This window comes from Thunnus thynnus, chromosome 6 (assembly GCF_963924715.1).
Source record: "Thunnus thynnus chromosome 6, fThuThy2.1, whole genome shotgun sequence".
NCBI lineage: Eukaryota > Metazoa > Chordata > Actinopteri > Scombriformes > Scombridae > Thunnus > Thunnus thynnus.
The window spans coordinates 1931004-1945692 of NC_089522.1; the positions used below are offsets into that span (position 1 = coordinate 1931004).

At 39.9% G+C, this 14689-nt stretch overlaps 1 protein-coding gene across 2 annotated transcripts in view; it reads right to left on the minus strand.

Annotated features, from left to right (window-relative positions):
• Positions 1-9333: 9333 nt before the first annotated feature.
• stk38a (serine/threonine kinase 38a) overlaps positions 9334-14689 on the minus strand; it is a 29437-nt gene continuing 24081 nt past the window's right edge. For both annotated transcript variants that reach the window (XM_067591228.1, XM_067591227.1), the window contains exons 10-14: positions 14255-14372; positions 14041-14164; positions 13759-13854; positions 12900-12994; positions 9334-12806 (exon numbers count right to left, since the gene is read on the minus strand). In XM_067591228.1, coding sequence (XP_067447329.1) covers positions 12670-12806; positions 12900-12994; positions 13759-13854; positions 14041-14164; positions 14255-14372 — 570 coding nt within the window. In that variant the 3' untranslated portion in view covers positions 9334-12669. The remainder of the gene's footprint in view (positions 12807-12899; positions 12995-13758; positions 13855-14040; positions 14165-14254; positions 14373-14689) is intronic.

Genomic DNA, 14689 nt, shown 5'->3' on the forward strand with positions numbered 1-14689 from the left:
AAAAGGCAATATCACTGCATTTGCATTAGTAAACCAGTGTACATATACTTGTCAAATTAACAGCGAGACTGTAATGACTGTTTAAAACAGTTTCAGATATGTGAAAAAAACAAAAAAGGGTTAATTTCTGCAGGTAATACTAGGGCATGTTAAATCTAGGCCAGGAGTTATCAGACTTCTAAGAATCACACTTAGAAAGCTGAAAAGACAGGAGTAAAAAAGTTCTTGGTTGAGTTTAAGCAATGAGACACATTTATCATGTGATTTACTGCTACTTACTTACTGTGAAGTGTAAACAGAACTTTCAAGGGAAGCTCTCAGGTGGGTTTATTCAGTAGTATCAACAACATGCAGTACTGTGCAAATGCAATTTTTTAGGCACTAAAAGTAAAATGAGAATCAGTGAACTTCATACAAAGTTGAGTAAACAGAAACCTAAATTACATCAACACCGGTTCTCCTTGGTTCACCTTCACAGAGCTTTTCAAGGTATTTGGCATCTCAGTTGCTTCTGTCTCTTCATGTTAATTCCAGACTGACTCCATGATGTTGAGACCAGGGCTCTGTGGGGGACATACCATCTGTTTCTTACAACAGCACCATATACTCCACATCCAAAATCTGGAACACTTTACCAGCAGAAATGAGGCAACCTCAGTGAAAAGTAAAAGCCAAGTAAAAACTTACCTCTACAGACTGGCCTTCAATCAACTTCACCCCCAACATCCACCTATGTATGTTTATTGCACTTTTATTATTATTATTTATTGTTTTATTCTCTTATGTTTAATGTATGTTTTATTTTTTCATGTATTTTTATGTTTTTCTTATGTGTACAGAACCTTGAGTTACAACTACTGTATGAAAAGTGCTATAGAAATAAATAAACTTTAAGTTTAAAAAATAAACATCTTAAAAATGCTGGGGATGTCTATGTCTGATGGTAACCAGTGTTACGGAGATGACGTGTGTATCACATGGTTTTAAACTGAAGTTCCAAGTTCAAACATGCTTAGTATGTGTATTTTATACAGCAAATTATGATATACACCGCCGTCATGCGGCCACTGGTACATCTTCCCTCCATACACTCACTTTAACGTCGCCGCCGGTCTCTCGTCTGCAGTCCCAATCAATCTCATTCAAAACTTCACATGGTCTGGTGGTGACAGAAGGGTAGACTCCTCCTTCTCCTTCTCCTGGTATCCACCTGCCATACTCCTGAGATGAATGGTCCGTCAGCATCCCGGAGAGAACATGATCCGATGAACTGATTTGTGCAGCTCTTTGGTTATTTACCACTGGCTCTAATGTCTCAATAGCATTTTGATATATGATGTTATTCCTTTTGGAAGATAAATGTTGGTCTCACAGATGAAATCTAACAGTTGTAGCTGCCACATAGTTTGCCTGAATGTAAAGTTAAGCTTCATGTTTTTACTGGACAGAACAACATATGCTATCTCTGGGGCACTATATGTGCAGATTTCACCACATTTCAATAAATTTAAACATATTAAAAGTGAACAGATCAGTTCATATTAAATTTCATTTTGTTTTATTAACAGTTTTTTTTTATTATAGCTACATTACTGACTGAAAAACATGATTTACTGCATCTCTGCTTGTTTTTTTTTTGTGAAGAAAAGGATTGGTGGAGCTTTGAGTTGAGATTATTTTGTCACAGTACAGTCTGGTAATTACCTGACAGTCTATGGTTTTGAAGCTGAGCTGGTGCTGTCAGCAAGTATGTTGCTGTTCCAATTTCAGAATGTTTGTACTGCATCTTCCCATCCTCGGAAGTTTGCACTCCCGAGTTGAACTTGCCAAGTATGAACTAGTAAGTATGCAAGTCCAAACTTGGTAGTGAGAAAGGCCCTGTGTCAAATTGGCTTCAGTCAAAGCCCAGTGAACCTCCTGGGAGCTTCGTTGCCACATGTCACCACTTCCAGTATCCGTCATTTCACATTTAATACCTTTGGCATTTCATACACGATACAGCCAAGTACTAGGTTTTGACCAAGCTGCAAGCTCTGGGTCTGAAAAGTGAAGCCAATGCTTTAAACCTGCATTCTTTCTAATGGCCAGCAGAAGTCCCATTGTACAGAAGTCTATGAAAAAATGACCCTACTTCTCACTTAACTTACTACCTCAGTAAACATTTTCCCAATGAGTTTATGGTCTCAATCGCTAGTTTCAAGTCTTGTTCAAGACAGCATGATGTCTAGTTATGGTCCCATTTAAAGTAAAATAGACAATAAAGCAGGGTATGCTTTAGGGCATGGCTACCTTGTGATTGGCAAGTCGCTACCAACGTTGTTTACATACGTTACTTTGTGTTTTCAGTTCATGAAAGTCAATTGTAACATTTTGGTTGCCTAAAAAAGTCTTGTTTGTTCAGAGTTTGGTGGTATTATAATACCCTCTTCGGAGTCAGCTGTTCAGTTTTTCTGGTAGGTACATTTTGTTTTAGGCCTGTTTTTCGCTAGCCAAAATTAGCATTAGCATGATCACAGTTAACCATAGACTGCAAATGTCCAACCCAGCTAGCAGCCAGCAACTAGTTAGGGTCAGGTCCGCCCTCTCGTCCAAATATGGTCACTTCTGGCTCCAAAAATCCAAGATGGCGATGGTGAAAATGCTGAACTCCAGGCTTCAAAACAGGACTCCACAAACCAATGGGTGATGTCACGGTGGCTACAACCATTATTTTTTTACAGTCTATGGTTTTGACATAGTCTTGTTTTATAATGTCACATGCGGCGCTCACACTCCTTACACACAACAAACAGTGCCATCCATAGTTCTGAAACAACAGCTAAGTGATAATCACATGTATCTTGGCCAATAATTTTGTTGTTTTGCAATTTTTTCTATAGATACATAAAGCTTACACATAGGCTTACACAAAAAATACAACTGAGGGGACTAAGCCCCCTTAAGCTCCCTTGTTCGGCCCGAGCCTTGGCAAATAGAACCTTATAATTCCAGGCAGTGTGAAAAATATCCTGTGATAATCGGATGTCTTTGTGCCGAGGGTGGTACCTCCAAAACAGAACTCAGGATCAGATTGTCAGTCTGTCTGTCTATCTGTTGTACAAGAACAAGCGCAACTGCATTTTTTATGAGTCTATTTCAGAAGATGCTCGTCTATAGAGGCAGAGAAGGTTGCCCCTTCTCTATTTTTGAGAGGCAAGAGGGAGATCAAAATATTAAAAAATAGTAATTGGTTGAAATAAACCATTACTAAATCTCAGTTCATCATCATATACAAAATATTTTTTCTCTCTTTCCATTATTGAAATTTGGATTAAAATGCTTCAATAACGATACCAGCAGGGCAGGCGGGCTCCTGCTGTCCTCCTTAGGGTGGGATCCCTTCAATTCATTTAATGTACTTCTTTTTTTTTCATTCTAATCTGTCTTGGCCAAAACACATAAAATGACACTCCAACGGAGGATGTCCTCTTTAACCAATCAACAACCAGAATACAATATCGACATCAGGTTGGTCCAATGATAATTTCCTCTTCCACTGTATTGTATGCGAGTGTGATGAACTGGCAGTAAAGCGATAGATAGATTCATATTAAAGGCTCTAGACCTGCTCTATGTGAAAAGTGCCCTGAGATGACTTTTGTTGTGATTAGGTGCTATATAAATAAAACTGAATTGAATTGAATATTTCATTACAGTAGTGTATTAGAAAAGAAATTATAACGTGCAAATTGTGAACTAGCTAGCTACTTGCGGCTGTCAAGAGTTCATAAAACATTGAGAGACGAGCAACAATTTCGATGTCAACGTAAGCATCAGTAATTACAGTGTACATACACAATATTTGGTGGTATATTGGTGCCAGTAGCTGCTCTCTCTATTGTAGTTCACTGTGTCTTTATAGCACTTATTATCTTTTACTTGTTGTCAGAAAGTGATTCATTTCAAAACAGGAAAATAACTGTGTAGCACCTATTTCCACATTGTGGTAACGCAAAACATAGTAAACAAAGACCTGCACCCCAGCACATTCGGCATCTCCCTGCACCCCAGCACATTCAGCATCTCCCTGCACCCCAGCACATTCGGCATCTCCCTGCATCCCAGCACATTCGGCATCTCCCTGCACCCGAGCACATTCGCCATCTCCCAGCACCCCAGCCCAAAAGAAGAGGCACACAACAGACAATTTTCTTCTAGAAAAAAGAGTAATAACATACAAGGACCATGGACATGCCCTTTTTTAATATAGTTTTGATTTCAGTTTTGATTTAAATGTGTGTAAACAACACAGAATGTGTGTGTTTTTAAATAAAAGTTGTTGTATTTCCAGTGTTTGTGTGTATGGCTTATTTCACACAAAAAGCTCTTTTCAAGTATTTTCAAGCTAATCAGGCACCTGACAACTGTGGTAAATTATATACTATATATGATTATTTAACTTCATAACATTAAATCAAGTCTTATTGTGCCATAAACAACCAAAGTTATGTTTAGTGAGCACATTCTACAGAAAATGTTTGAAAAGTGCTTGGATTTGATTTAAGAAAAGGTAACTAAGTTTTTTTTTTCTTGTCAGTATCGAGTTCTCTAAATATTCATGACCATTTCTCAGTGGAATTATGCTAGCATCGATATGTTTGTGTTTCAAATGTTTTTACTGTGAATCACCATGTTCAGAGATAACAAGACATGGTGTTGCCAAGCTTCTTTCCCATATAAACAATCATAATGTCAAAAGGACACAAGAAAAAACATGAGTTGACAGACTGACAAAGCAAAATATTTGTATATCAAAGTTACAAGTCACATTTTGAAGCTCATAATCTATGAATTGTACTCAGATGGGACCTTGAAGATCCTGAGTCCTCTGATTATGTACAAAATGATCTCAAACACAAACAAACAAAAAACAAAACACATCACTAGCTCAAACAGCCTCTCCAAATGACTGTGTCCTGCCAGGGCACAAGACCTTGTGGTGTCTTGAAGTACAAATTCAGGTCATTTCGGACAGCAATTGCAGCCCACAATGCCCTTGTAGTTGACAGTCGTCAAACAAGCGAAGCAGAAGCTCCCCTGATGCTGCTGTCCCATCAACAAATTTAGGTAGGATGTATCTGGCTGTAGGAGAGGCAGCAGCATCAGTGTGAGCATGTTATGCAGGGCAACACAGGCTTTAACCACATCCACAGCTTTGTCAGGGAGGAAATCTATGAGTCTTCCCAAAATCCTCCAGCAGGCATCCAGGATACCAAAGTTATTTTACTATATCTAACCTTCCATTTCTATCTAAGATCCTTGAGAAAGCAGTCTCTAATCAGTTATGTGACTTTCTACATAACAATAGTTTATTTGAGGATTTTCAGTCAGGATTTAGAGCGCATCATAGCACAGAGACAGCACTGGTGAAAGTCACAAATGACCTCCTAACTGCATCGGACAAAGGATTTGTCTCTATACTTGTCCTGTTAGATCTTAGTGCTGCATTCGACACAATTGACCATCAAATCCTTTTGCAGAGACTGGAACATTTAATTGGCATTAAAGGAACTGCATTAAGCTGGTTTAAGTCCTATTTATCAGACCGATTTCAGTTTGTACATGTGAATGATGAATCCTCCGTGAAGGCAAAAGTTAGACACGGAGTTCCACAAGGTTCTGTACTTGGACCAATTCTATTCACCTTGTATATGCTTCCTTTAGGTAATATTATTAGGAAACAGTCCATAAATTTTCATTGTTACGCAGATGACACCCAATTATATTTATCAGTGAAGCCAGATGAAACCAATCAGTTAACTAAACTCCAAACATGCCTTAAGGACATTAAGACCTGGATGACCTGCAATTTTCTACTACTAAATTCAGATAAAACTGAAGTTATTGTGCTTGCACCTTAGAAACACATTATCTAATGATAAAGCTACTCTGGATGGCATTACCCTGGCCTCCAGCACCACCATAAGGAATCTGGGAGTTATCTTTGATCAGGACATGTCCTTTAACTCCCACATAAATCAAATCTCAAGGACTGCCTTTTTTCACTTACGTAATATCACAAAAATCAGGCACATCCTGTCCCTAAAAGATGCAGAAAAACTAGTTCACGCATTTGTTACTTCTAGGCTGGATTATTGCAATTCCTTATTATCAGGCTGCCCTAACAAGTCTCTAAAGACTCTCCAACTGGTCCAGAATGCAGCTGCACGTGTTCTGACTAAAACTAGAAAAAGAGACCACATTTCTCCCATTTTAGCTTCACTACATTGGCTTCCTGTTAAATTTAGAATAGAATTTAAAATCCTTCTCCTAACTTACAAAGCCCTTAATGGTCAGGCACCATCATATCTTGAAGAGCTCATAATACCATATTATCCCACTAGAACACTGCGCTCCCAGTATGCAGGCCTACTGGTGGTCCCTACAGTCTCTAAAAGTAGAATGGGAGGCAGAGCCTTCAGCTATCAGGCTCCTCTTCTATGGAACCATCTACCGGATTCAGTCCGGGGTGCAGACACCCTCTCTATGTTTAAGAGTAGGCTTAAAACTTTCCTTTTTGATAAAGCTTATAGTTAGGGCCGACCAGGCTCGCCTTGGATCAGCCCTTAGTTATGCTGCTATAGGCCTAGACTGCTGGGGGACTTCCCATGATGCACTGAGCTCCTCTCTCCTCCTCCTCCTCTCCATCTGTATGCATTCATGTAACATCAATGCATGTCACTAACTTTGCTTCTTCCCCGGAGTTTTTTGTGCTTTCTCATCTCACAGGAAAAGCTGAGTCCCGGGCCGAACCTTCGCGGTCCTTCACAGTCCTGATGGCATCCTTCCCTGGCTGTTGCTGCTCGTGCTTGTTGTTGTTGTTGTTGTGATTTTTTTTTTCTTCTGTCCCCCCTCCCCCTTTCCCTCTCTCTTTCTCTCTCTCAACCCAACCGGTCAAAGCAGATGGCCGCCCACCAAGAGCCGGGGTCTGCTTGAGGTTTCTACCCGTTAAAGGGGAGTTTTTCCTTACCGCTGTCGCCAAGTGCTGCTCATGGGGGGAATTGTTGGGTCTCTGTATATTAAAGAGTACGGTCTTGACCTGCTCTATGTGAAAAGTGCCTTGAGATGACTTTTGTTGTGATATGGCGCTATATAAATAAAAATTGATTGATTGATTGATTGATATTTTCAATCACCCCTCTGGCCTGTATGTGGTGGTAATTGTAGATCTTCTGTCCATCATCAAGGTTGACACCTACAAGCAAAAAGACAAAAGTGGACACATTAGACCACAATGCAGTTAACTAAAAACAGAGATCAAAAGAGCATTTTTAGATGAGTTTAAATGCCTCTATAAGTTTTTTGTGATACTGTACAAACAAAGTGTAGATTACCTGGATAGGGCCACATCAAATGTACGTTCAGTGGGAATGCTGCATCTGCCAGGAACAGGTGGTGTTGTGTTGTTGGTGCCAGACAGGATAGCAGCTGATGGAAGATCTAGGGCCCTCTGCAGGAGTCATGATCCAAATTCACTCTCCTGGAAAAATCCAGCGTCATTCTCCTGACCATACGTACACCATGTCCACCATGGTGAAGCGATACTTTGCATTGCAGACAGCCAAAAGCACAATGGAGTGATTTCCTTTGTAATTAAAATAGTCACTCCCTGCGTTTGGAGGTGCTTTGATCTGCACGTGTTTGGCAAGTTCCACATTCTCCAGAAATCACGGGCAATGTCGTCCACTCTCTGGCTGTTGGTTGATGGCTTGGCACACCTCAGACACAATCAAGGACACTGTTGCTTATCCTCAAGGATCCTCAAAGTTACAACCAGTCTCCTGTAGACTGACTGGGTTGCTGTGGGTCTTACCATGTTGTATGTATGGCTCAAGCCATGCAGCAGCTCATCAAAACAGGGAGCAGACATGCGGAAGTAGCGAAAGTGCATTTCTTCATCTATAGCACGCATTTGTCTCACAATATGGCTATATTCCCCATCAAGACGTCACTCTGCATTTAAGGGACGGACAGACCATCTCCTCTTGTGTCGCCTTTGTTGTTTTAATAGCCATAAGCATAGAAATTCTTCCTCAGCAACAACAACTTCCATGGCAATATTACTGATGTTTACAGTATTTTGAACAGGCATCGACACAGTCACCTACCACAGCCTAATGCAGGCGAATGTCACCTGTTAAATCAACCACCAGTTAAACTGACACACCGGTAACGTGCTCAGTTGAAAAATCTCTACACATCCAGCAAGGTGGAGATTGTGTGGCCTAGTTACAGTTACATACGTACAGGAGTTACTTCCTTGCATTAGCTGTGCAAACAGCTGGAGTTTAGGACTGTCTCAGGTGTTCATACTCTCAGTGACATCACAGCCAGGGAGGGGGAATCCCCCTAGTTTCCACCTGGTCTCATCCAACAGGAGCCAAAAGTTTGACTCTGCTGGATTTCACACCTGGGTGTGAGTTTAGCAAAGCATGATGGGAGCTGAAGTCCTTTTGTTTGACTTGGCTCCTTTCTTTGTTATCAGTCTTTATGACTGCATGCCTGTGTTTGTCTCATGTATGAGGCCCAACATTTGGATATGTCTGTAATCTCCATCAAGTGAAGGTTTTGTCAGTGTCAAATGAAATGGGATAGGATATTTTTGGAATAACATTGTGTCAGAACGATGACACTTTTTGGCCACATTTAACATTAGGTAGCAGGTGGGTAAAATTGAGTCAACTTTTGGCAAATAAAATATGTGCTTGTAAAAATACAAAACATTTTCTTTCAACAACTGTATCAGTATATAACATGATTCCAAAAAACCCTATTTTTAGCATAAAATATAGGATATGCCGAGTCTTCATTTATAGTCTTTTCCCCCTCATCATTATGTTAATCCCTCACCCACTTATAACCTCCTCTCTCCTCATGTCCAGACCAGCCACGTTCAAGATGAGTCTATGACCACACCATCACCAGTGGGAGAGAGAGAGAGAGAGAGAGAGAGAGAGAGAGAGAGAGAGAGAGAGAGAGAGAGAGAGAGAGAGAGAGAGGGAGAACCAGAAAGATTTTAACACAAGAATAAATTGCTTTGCCCGTTCTGAGTCAGCTGACTTCTAGGCTGTACACTCATGTTGTCTTACTTATGACACAGCTCAGTGTTGGTATTAGGGTCTGGTAGGTACATTTATTGAGGGGGAATAGGTCTTTTCTCCTTGCTCTGACCAATCCAGCTGTATATTTTACCATCTCCACACATGGGTGTTGCAAGACATACAACCTACATCCTTACAGGGACTTTCGGACTGTCAGCTACCAGTCTTTTGTTATAAATAAGGACACAACACATTAAGTGCAGAGTAATTCATTGTCAATAGGAAGGAAAACAATATAACAGCCACACGCTACAAAGACAACAGTGGTTTAAATAATGTACATCCACCTTCCCAAATCCCCTCACTTCTGACTCCCAGATCATATGTGGTACATGATGACAGAAGCAGAATATACATACATGTCTGAGCATCACTTGTTAGAAAACAAGATACAGATCATCAAGCAGGCCATCAAACAATCCAGCATTGCATCGTTTTAACTGAGCATGATCACATCCTCACCCACATACACACACCAAGTAGCATCATCAATAAAACAAGTCATTCCATGTGCTCTATTGCTTTAAGTCGACTAATCTGCTGTTTGGTAAAAGCATGCAGAGCAGGATCATTCCATTAAAACAGTTTATTTAAAAAATGGACTTCTGCTATAGAAAACGAAGCTCCACTGCATGCTTTTCTAAATTGTGTTAAAATGTGCTAAGCTTCGTCTACACACTACCTGAATACAAATGTTTTATAGTACTGATGAGAGAAAAAAGCTTCAGACACAACTTGTCTATGGAAGTCCATTTGTGCCAGGAAAAAAAATAGATGAAATGTTGGGAATTACAAAAATAAAAATACTCATGGTGAAATAAATATTGAGATAATTAAAAATAAAAAATGGCAAAATAATAATAATTTGACTTAAGACGACATTTTAACTACCTCAAAATTAAATGTTTTACTTGATGGTCAAACATTTTAAGCCGAAATTGTGGCTTTTTTCATCATAATTATGAGTGTCATAATTTGATTTGACAAAATTTTCTCACAGTTTTGACTGATAATTTTGACCTTCTAAGGCAAAATTAGGACGACACAATTTAGGACACAACCATTTAACTTGATTTGTGACAGTAGAATTTTAACTTTTTAAGTAAAAGTTACTAAAAAAAAAAAAAAAAACCCAAAACATTTTAACCTAATAAATCAAAATTATGATGCAAATGAAAATTATGAGATTTATTAAACAATAACTATGATACAATTTGACAATTTAAGTCCAAACTCATGAGACAAGTCAACATTTTGAGATAGTAAGTGAAAATTGTAACTTCTGTCATAACTTAAAGGTGCAGTGTGCAAGATTTAGTGGCATCTAGCCGAACGGACTTGGCAGAATTTGAATATAATTTTCATAAGTATGGTTTAATTAGTATATAATCACCTGAGAATAAGAAGCGTTGTGTTTTCATTACCTTAGAATGAGCCCTTTATATCTACATGTGGAGCGGGTCATGTTACACCGCCATGTTTCTACAGTAGCCCAGAACAGCCAAACCAAACACTGGCTCTAGAGGGGGCCTTTCGTGGTTTTTGCAGCCACCATAGGTTCTTCTACATGCTTGGAAGGGGGAGGGGAAGGGGATGGGGGTTTTCAGTTGGTTGCAATCTGCAACCTCACTCCTGGATGCCACCAAATCTTACACACTGGTCCTTTAAGAACATATACATTTTTATAGTTCATTCCTAAATTTTCATCAATTTCTTTCTTTTTTTCTGTTTGAAAGGGGCTTCCATAGTTATGACTCATGTGTAAGAATAAAAAACAAAGAAACATGTATGTCCAGGCTACATTCAAACAAACAGCATTTGGAATTATTGTGGCAAAAAGTTTTTCTCGGTTACTCCATACAAATTAATTTACATTCATTTTAAATGACAGCATTTTGGATATTGTGTTCACTGGAAAAGTTTAGCCCTGTGCTTCTAGATTTGAAGAGTAACTCCAAATTGGATCTTGTTCAGAGGACAAGCATTGCTGCATGGTGAGTTACTCTTTAAGGTGTTGAGTGTCTCTTTAAAAAATAAGCACATTCAGACTGACAAATGTGACATTAAAAGATTCCCTCCAGTTGATATCAACTTTAAACATCCTGACCTCAGGAATCAACTACCAACTATTACACGTTAAAATATATTACAACACAAAAGATTACTTCTCGCAAGTTCATCAACCAAACCAAATGTCTACTGAAGGCAGTACTCAAATCAGAAGTGATGATTTAAACAAGAAACTGCAACAAAAAAGTATCTCTGTGACTCACACAGGGACTGTTTCAGGTTCCTTTGTCTCTGCTGCATTACAATACAAGCTAATCGCAGCATAAATTCAAATCAGTGTGACACTGTAAGCCAATATGTTGAATGTTTTGACCTGCATTTGAAGGGCGTTTCAACTGTAAATGTCTGTACTACAATAACGTAGCCATTCCATATACTATTAATAGGTGGAGTGGGTCACCCTGCCTTTAACAAATGGCATTATAGGAAATGCTTCAGAGTCTTCTCTCACCCTGACAAGACTGAAAGTCTGAATCTGCGACATGTCCATTAAAAAGGTTAAATGTAGACATCTCTAAGAAAACGGTGACTTCAGTTGTGAGATACCACCTTCAATCCCCAGTCAAGCCCATGTGTCGACACACAGGTGTACATTTCCAGTCCAATAAATAAAACCAATCTAAACACACAAACAAATGAGCTGTAGGCCTGACTATACTGGTGTTGGATCAAACATCATATAAGGTGCTAAAGGAAGCCGAACACAAGTGGGTTATTAAGAAAATGTAACAAGAATCTCATGTTTGTTCCACAAAATGCATCATTTTATGTACTCACTCTTTTCAAAAAGCACATCTTGCAAATATATCTATAAAACTACAATTCTAAGTTACAAGTGACATGTCAGAGAGATCAAGCAGAAACACGACTTGATTCTTTAAGCTCACAGTCTTTGGTTAGGTGCCATCTTAAGAAGTCAGCGACACTTTAGAGAAGCCTCACATGTGAGTTCTTGCAAGAAACAAGGAAAGAACATTTGGACAGAATCCCTGAAGAGCACCCGATTCACTTCAAGTGACAGGTAAATGCAATGTTTGAGCTAAAAACTCGACATAGAAAGCGTAAATCGAGTGGATGTCCTGGTTTGGAAGGAGAGGAGCCCTTGGTAGGTCCAACAGACTGGTGCTGGTGCAGAGAGGGAATGTAAGTGATGCTGGTGTCTGGAGTGAAGGAGTCCCACTGCATCCACTGGTGTAAAAGGCAAGTGGAAAGAATTTGAATCACTTTAATCCCAGTTCAGACGTGTGTGTGAGCAGAAGAAGTAGAAAGGGACCCTCGGAAGCAACAGAAATGAAGGCAGCAGTTCCTGTGGAGGACAGCAATGAAATGGAGCCTTTGTGACGAGAATCCTCATCACTCAGGCGTGAGAGAAGAGGAGCAGTCCTCAGACGACAGGGTTTGGACAAGGACTCATTCAGGTTTTCATGGTGGAGTTGGTTAAAAGCCCATCTGAAGGTGTTCATCTCTTTCCTGACTTCATGTAGGACGGTATGGCTCCTCGAGCAGTGAGGCCTTCAAATCGTTTATAGGTATAGTTGATGAAGACCCAGTCCTTGTTCTTCAGGTCAGCCTCTGTGTGGTTGGACACTGGGGCGGCTGGAGGAAAAGAGGATGAGGTTTTAATTATTTCACATATCACAACAGAGGGCGCAAAATATGAAATGTGCTGGACGGGAACAGGCAGCATACTTGTTGGTGTGAGGATATCTGAATCAGGGAATTCATCGAAGTTTGAGGTGTCGTCGATGCTTTTGATCTCTATAGGAATGGCAGCAGGTCTCTCTCTGGAGAACAGATCGGAGAAGAAAAGTTCCAGACAAGTCACACATGTTGCATTTGAGGAATTGAGGATGAGAATAATAATCATCTGACTTGGCTAACATTTCAGAGCGGGTCCCTGGGTGAACTAGTACTTGGGTGGAGAGTCAAAAATGTCTACGGTCCAGTTTGATGGTCCTGTTCTTCATACATCGATAAATAAGATTGCTGATGAGCTAAACTTTTCAGTTCTTTAAGGATGTTTTAAAATGTGTCTAAATCTGCAGTGAGAACAACATGAGGCTTGTTCACAGTTAACTGGATTATGATCTTTATGATTTTCAGGTATAAATGCCTACTTTCCATACAGACACCAACATAATAACTATGTGAGAAACCATCTGAAGAAAACTTGATTGGGACGTTCCAAGTAAAATAGGAGCCAATCCAATAATAAACCCACCTTCACCTCACCAAGTTTCTGTTACGAGACTTACAGAACTAATTGTGATGTATACATTTACACTGAAAGAACTGTCTGTCTGTAACAACAGTGCAGTCATCAATCTACACTCAGCCAATCATCATGGCGTCAATTCTCAATTCAGGATCATATTATCTAGATAACATCTTGTTAAGTGGCTATAATTGATATTTTTCATAATAACACTGTGAAATGACTCATACTGATGAACCTACAGAGAATTACCAGCGACTCTGGAGCTCCCTTCGGCTATAATAATCTGAGACAAGATCTCGATGTACTAACAGTCTTTTAAAATGAACCCACCTGATATGGTCGTAGTCCACCCCCTCAAAGAAAGGATTGGACTTGATCACCTCCACACCTGCAGCACCAATCCTGTGATCCTCCTCACAGCAGAACCTGCACACAAGTGTTCACTTACTACTGTATGTAATAGTTCATACGACAACTCAATACAGAGGGTGTTAGATGCTATTATGTGTTTGACATGTTCAAAACAAAATAATGCATTCATCATCAATATAAAAAACAAATACAGTCACTGCAATCAGCTGTGTTAATGTCTAATCAGTGATGTGTTGGTACCGGAGGATGAGGTCTTTGGCCTTCTCTGATATAGGCACTTCCGGAGGAAAGGTGAGCGTCTCCCGCCAGTTCATCACTTTCCTGTATGTCTCCTGAGGCGTCTCTGAGCAGAACGGGGGATAACCTGGAAACAGCAAGGACAACATTTGGTATCGGTCTGGTTTCAAACCCGTTAATGTAAATCAAGTGATTATGGTTTTATAGTGTCTCTTACCGATCAGCATTTCATACATAATGACTCCCAGGCTCCACCAATCACAAAGCTTGTTGTATCCATTTTGCATGAAGACTTCTGGAGCGATGTAGTCTGGGGTTCCCACTGTGGAGAAGGCCTGGAGAGGATTGGGAACGCCAGGGAGAAAGTTAGTTTGCTCATACCCAACAACAAGTCCCCAGGTTGAGATGGATGCCCAGCAAAATTTTATAAGCATCTCTGGAACCTTCTTTCACCTTTATTTTTCAAAAATGATTTCCAAAATCCTGCATAATTTTAAAATTTCCCACCATATGAATACTGCCCTGATCCTTAAACCAAACAGACCCTACGCATTGCTCCAACTACCGCCCTATACAATAAACACTGATGTTAAAATCATAAAGAACAAGATGACACCATCTTTAGAACAAGATGGCGCCACGGATGACTGCC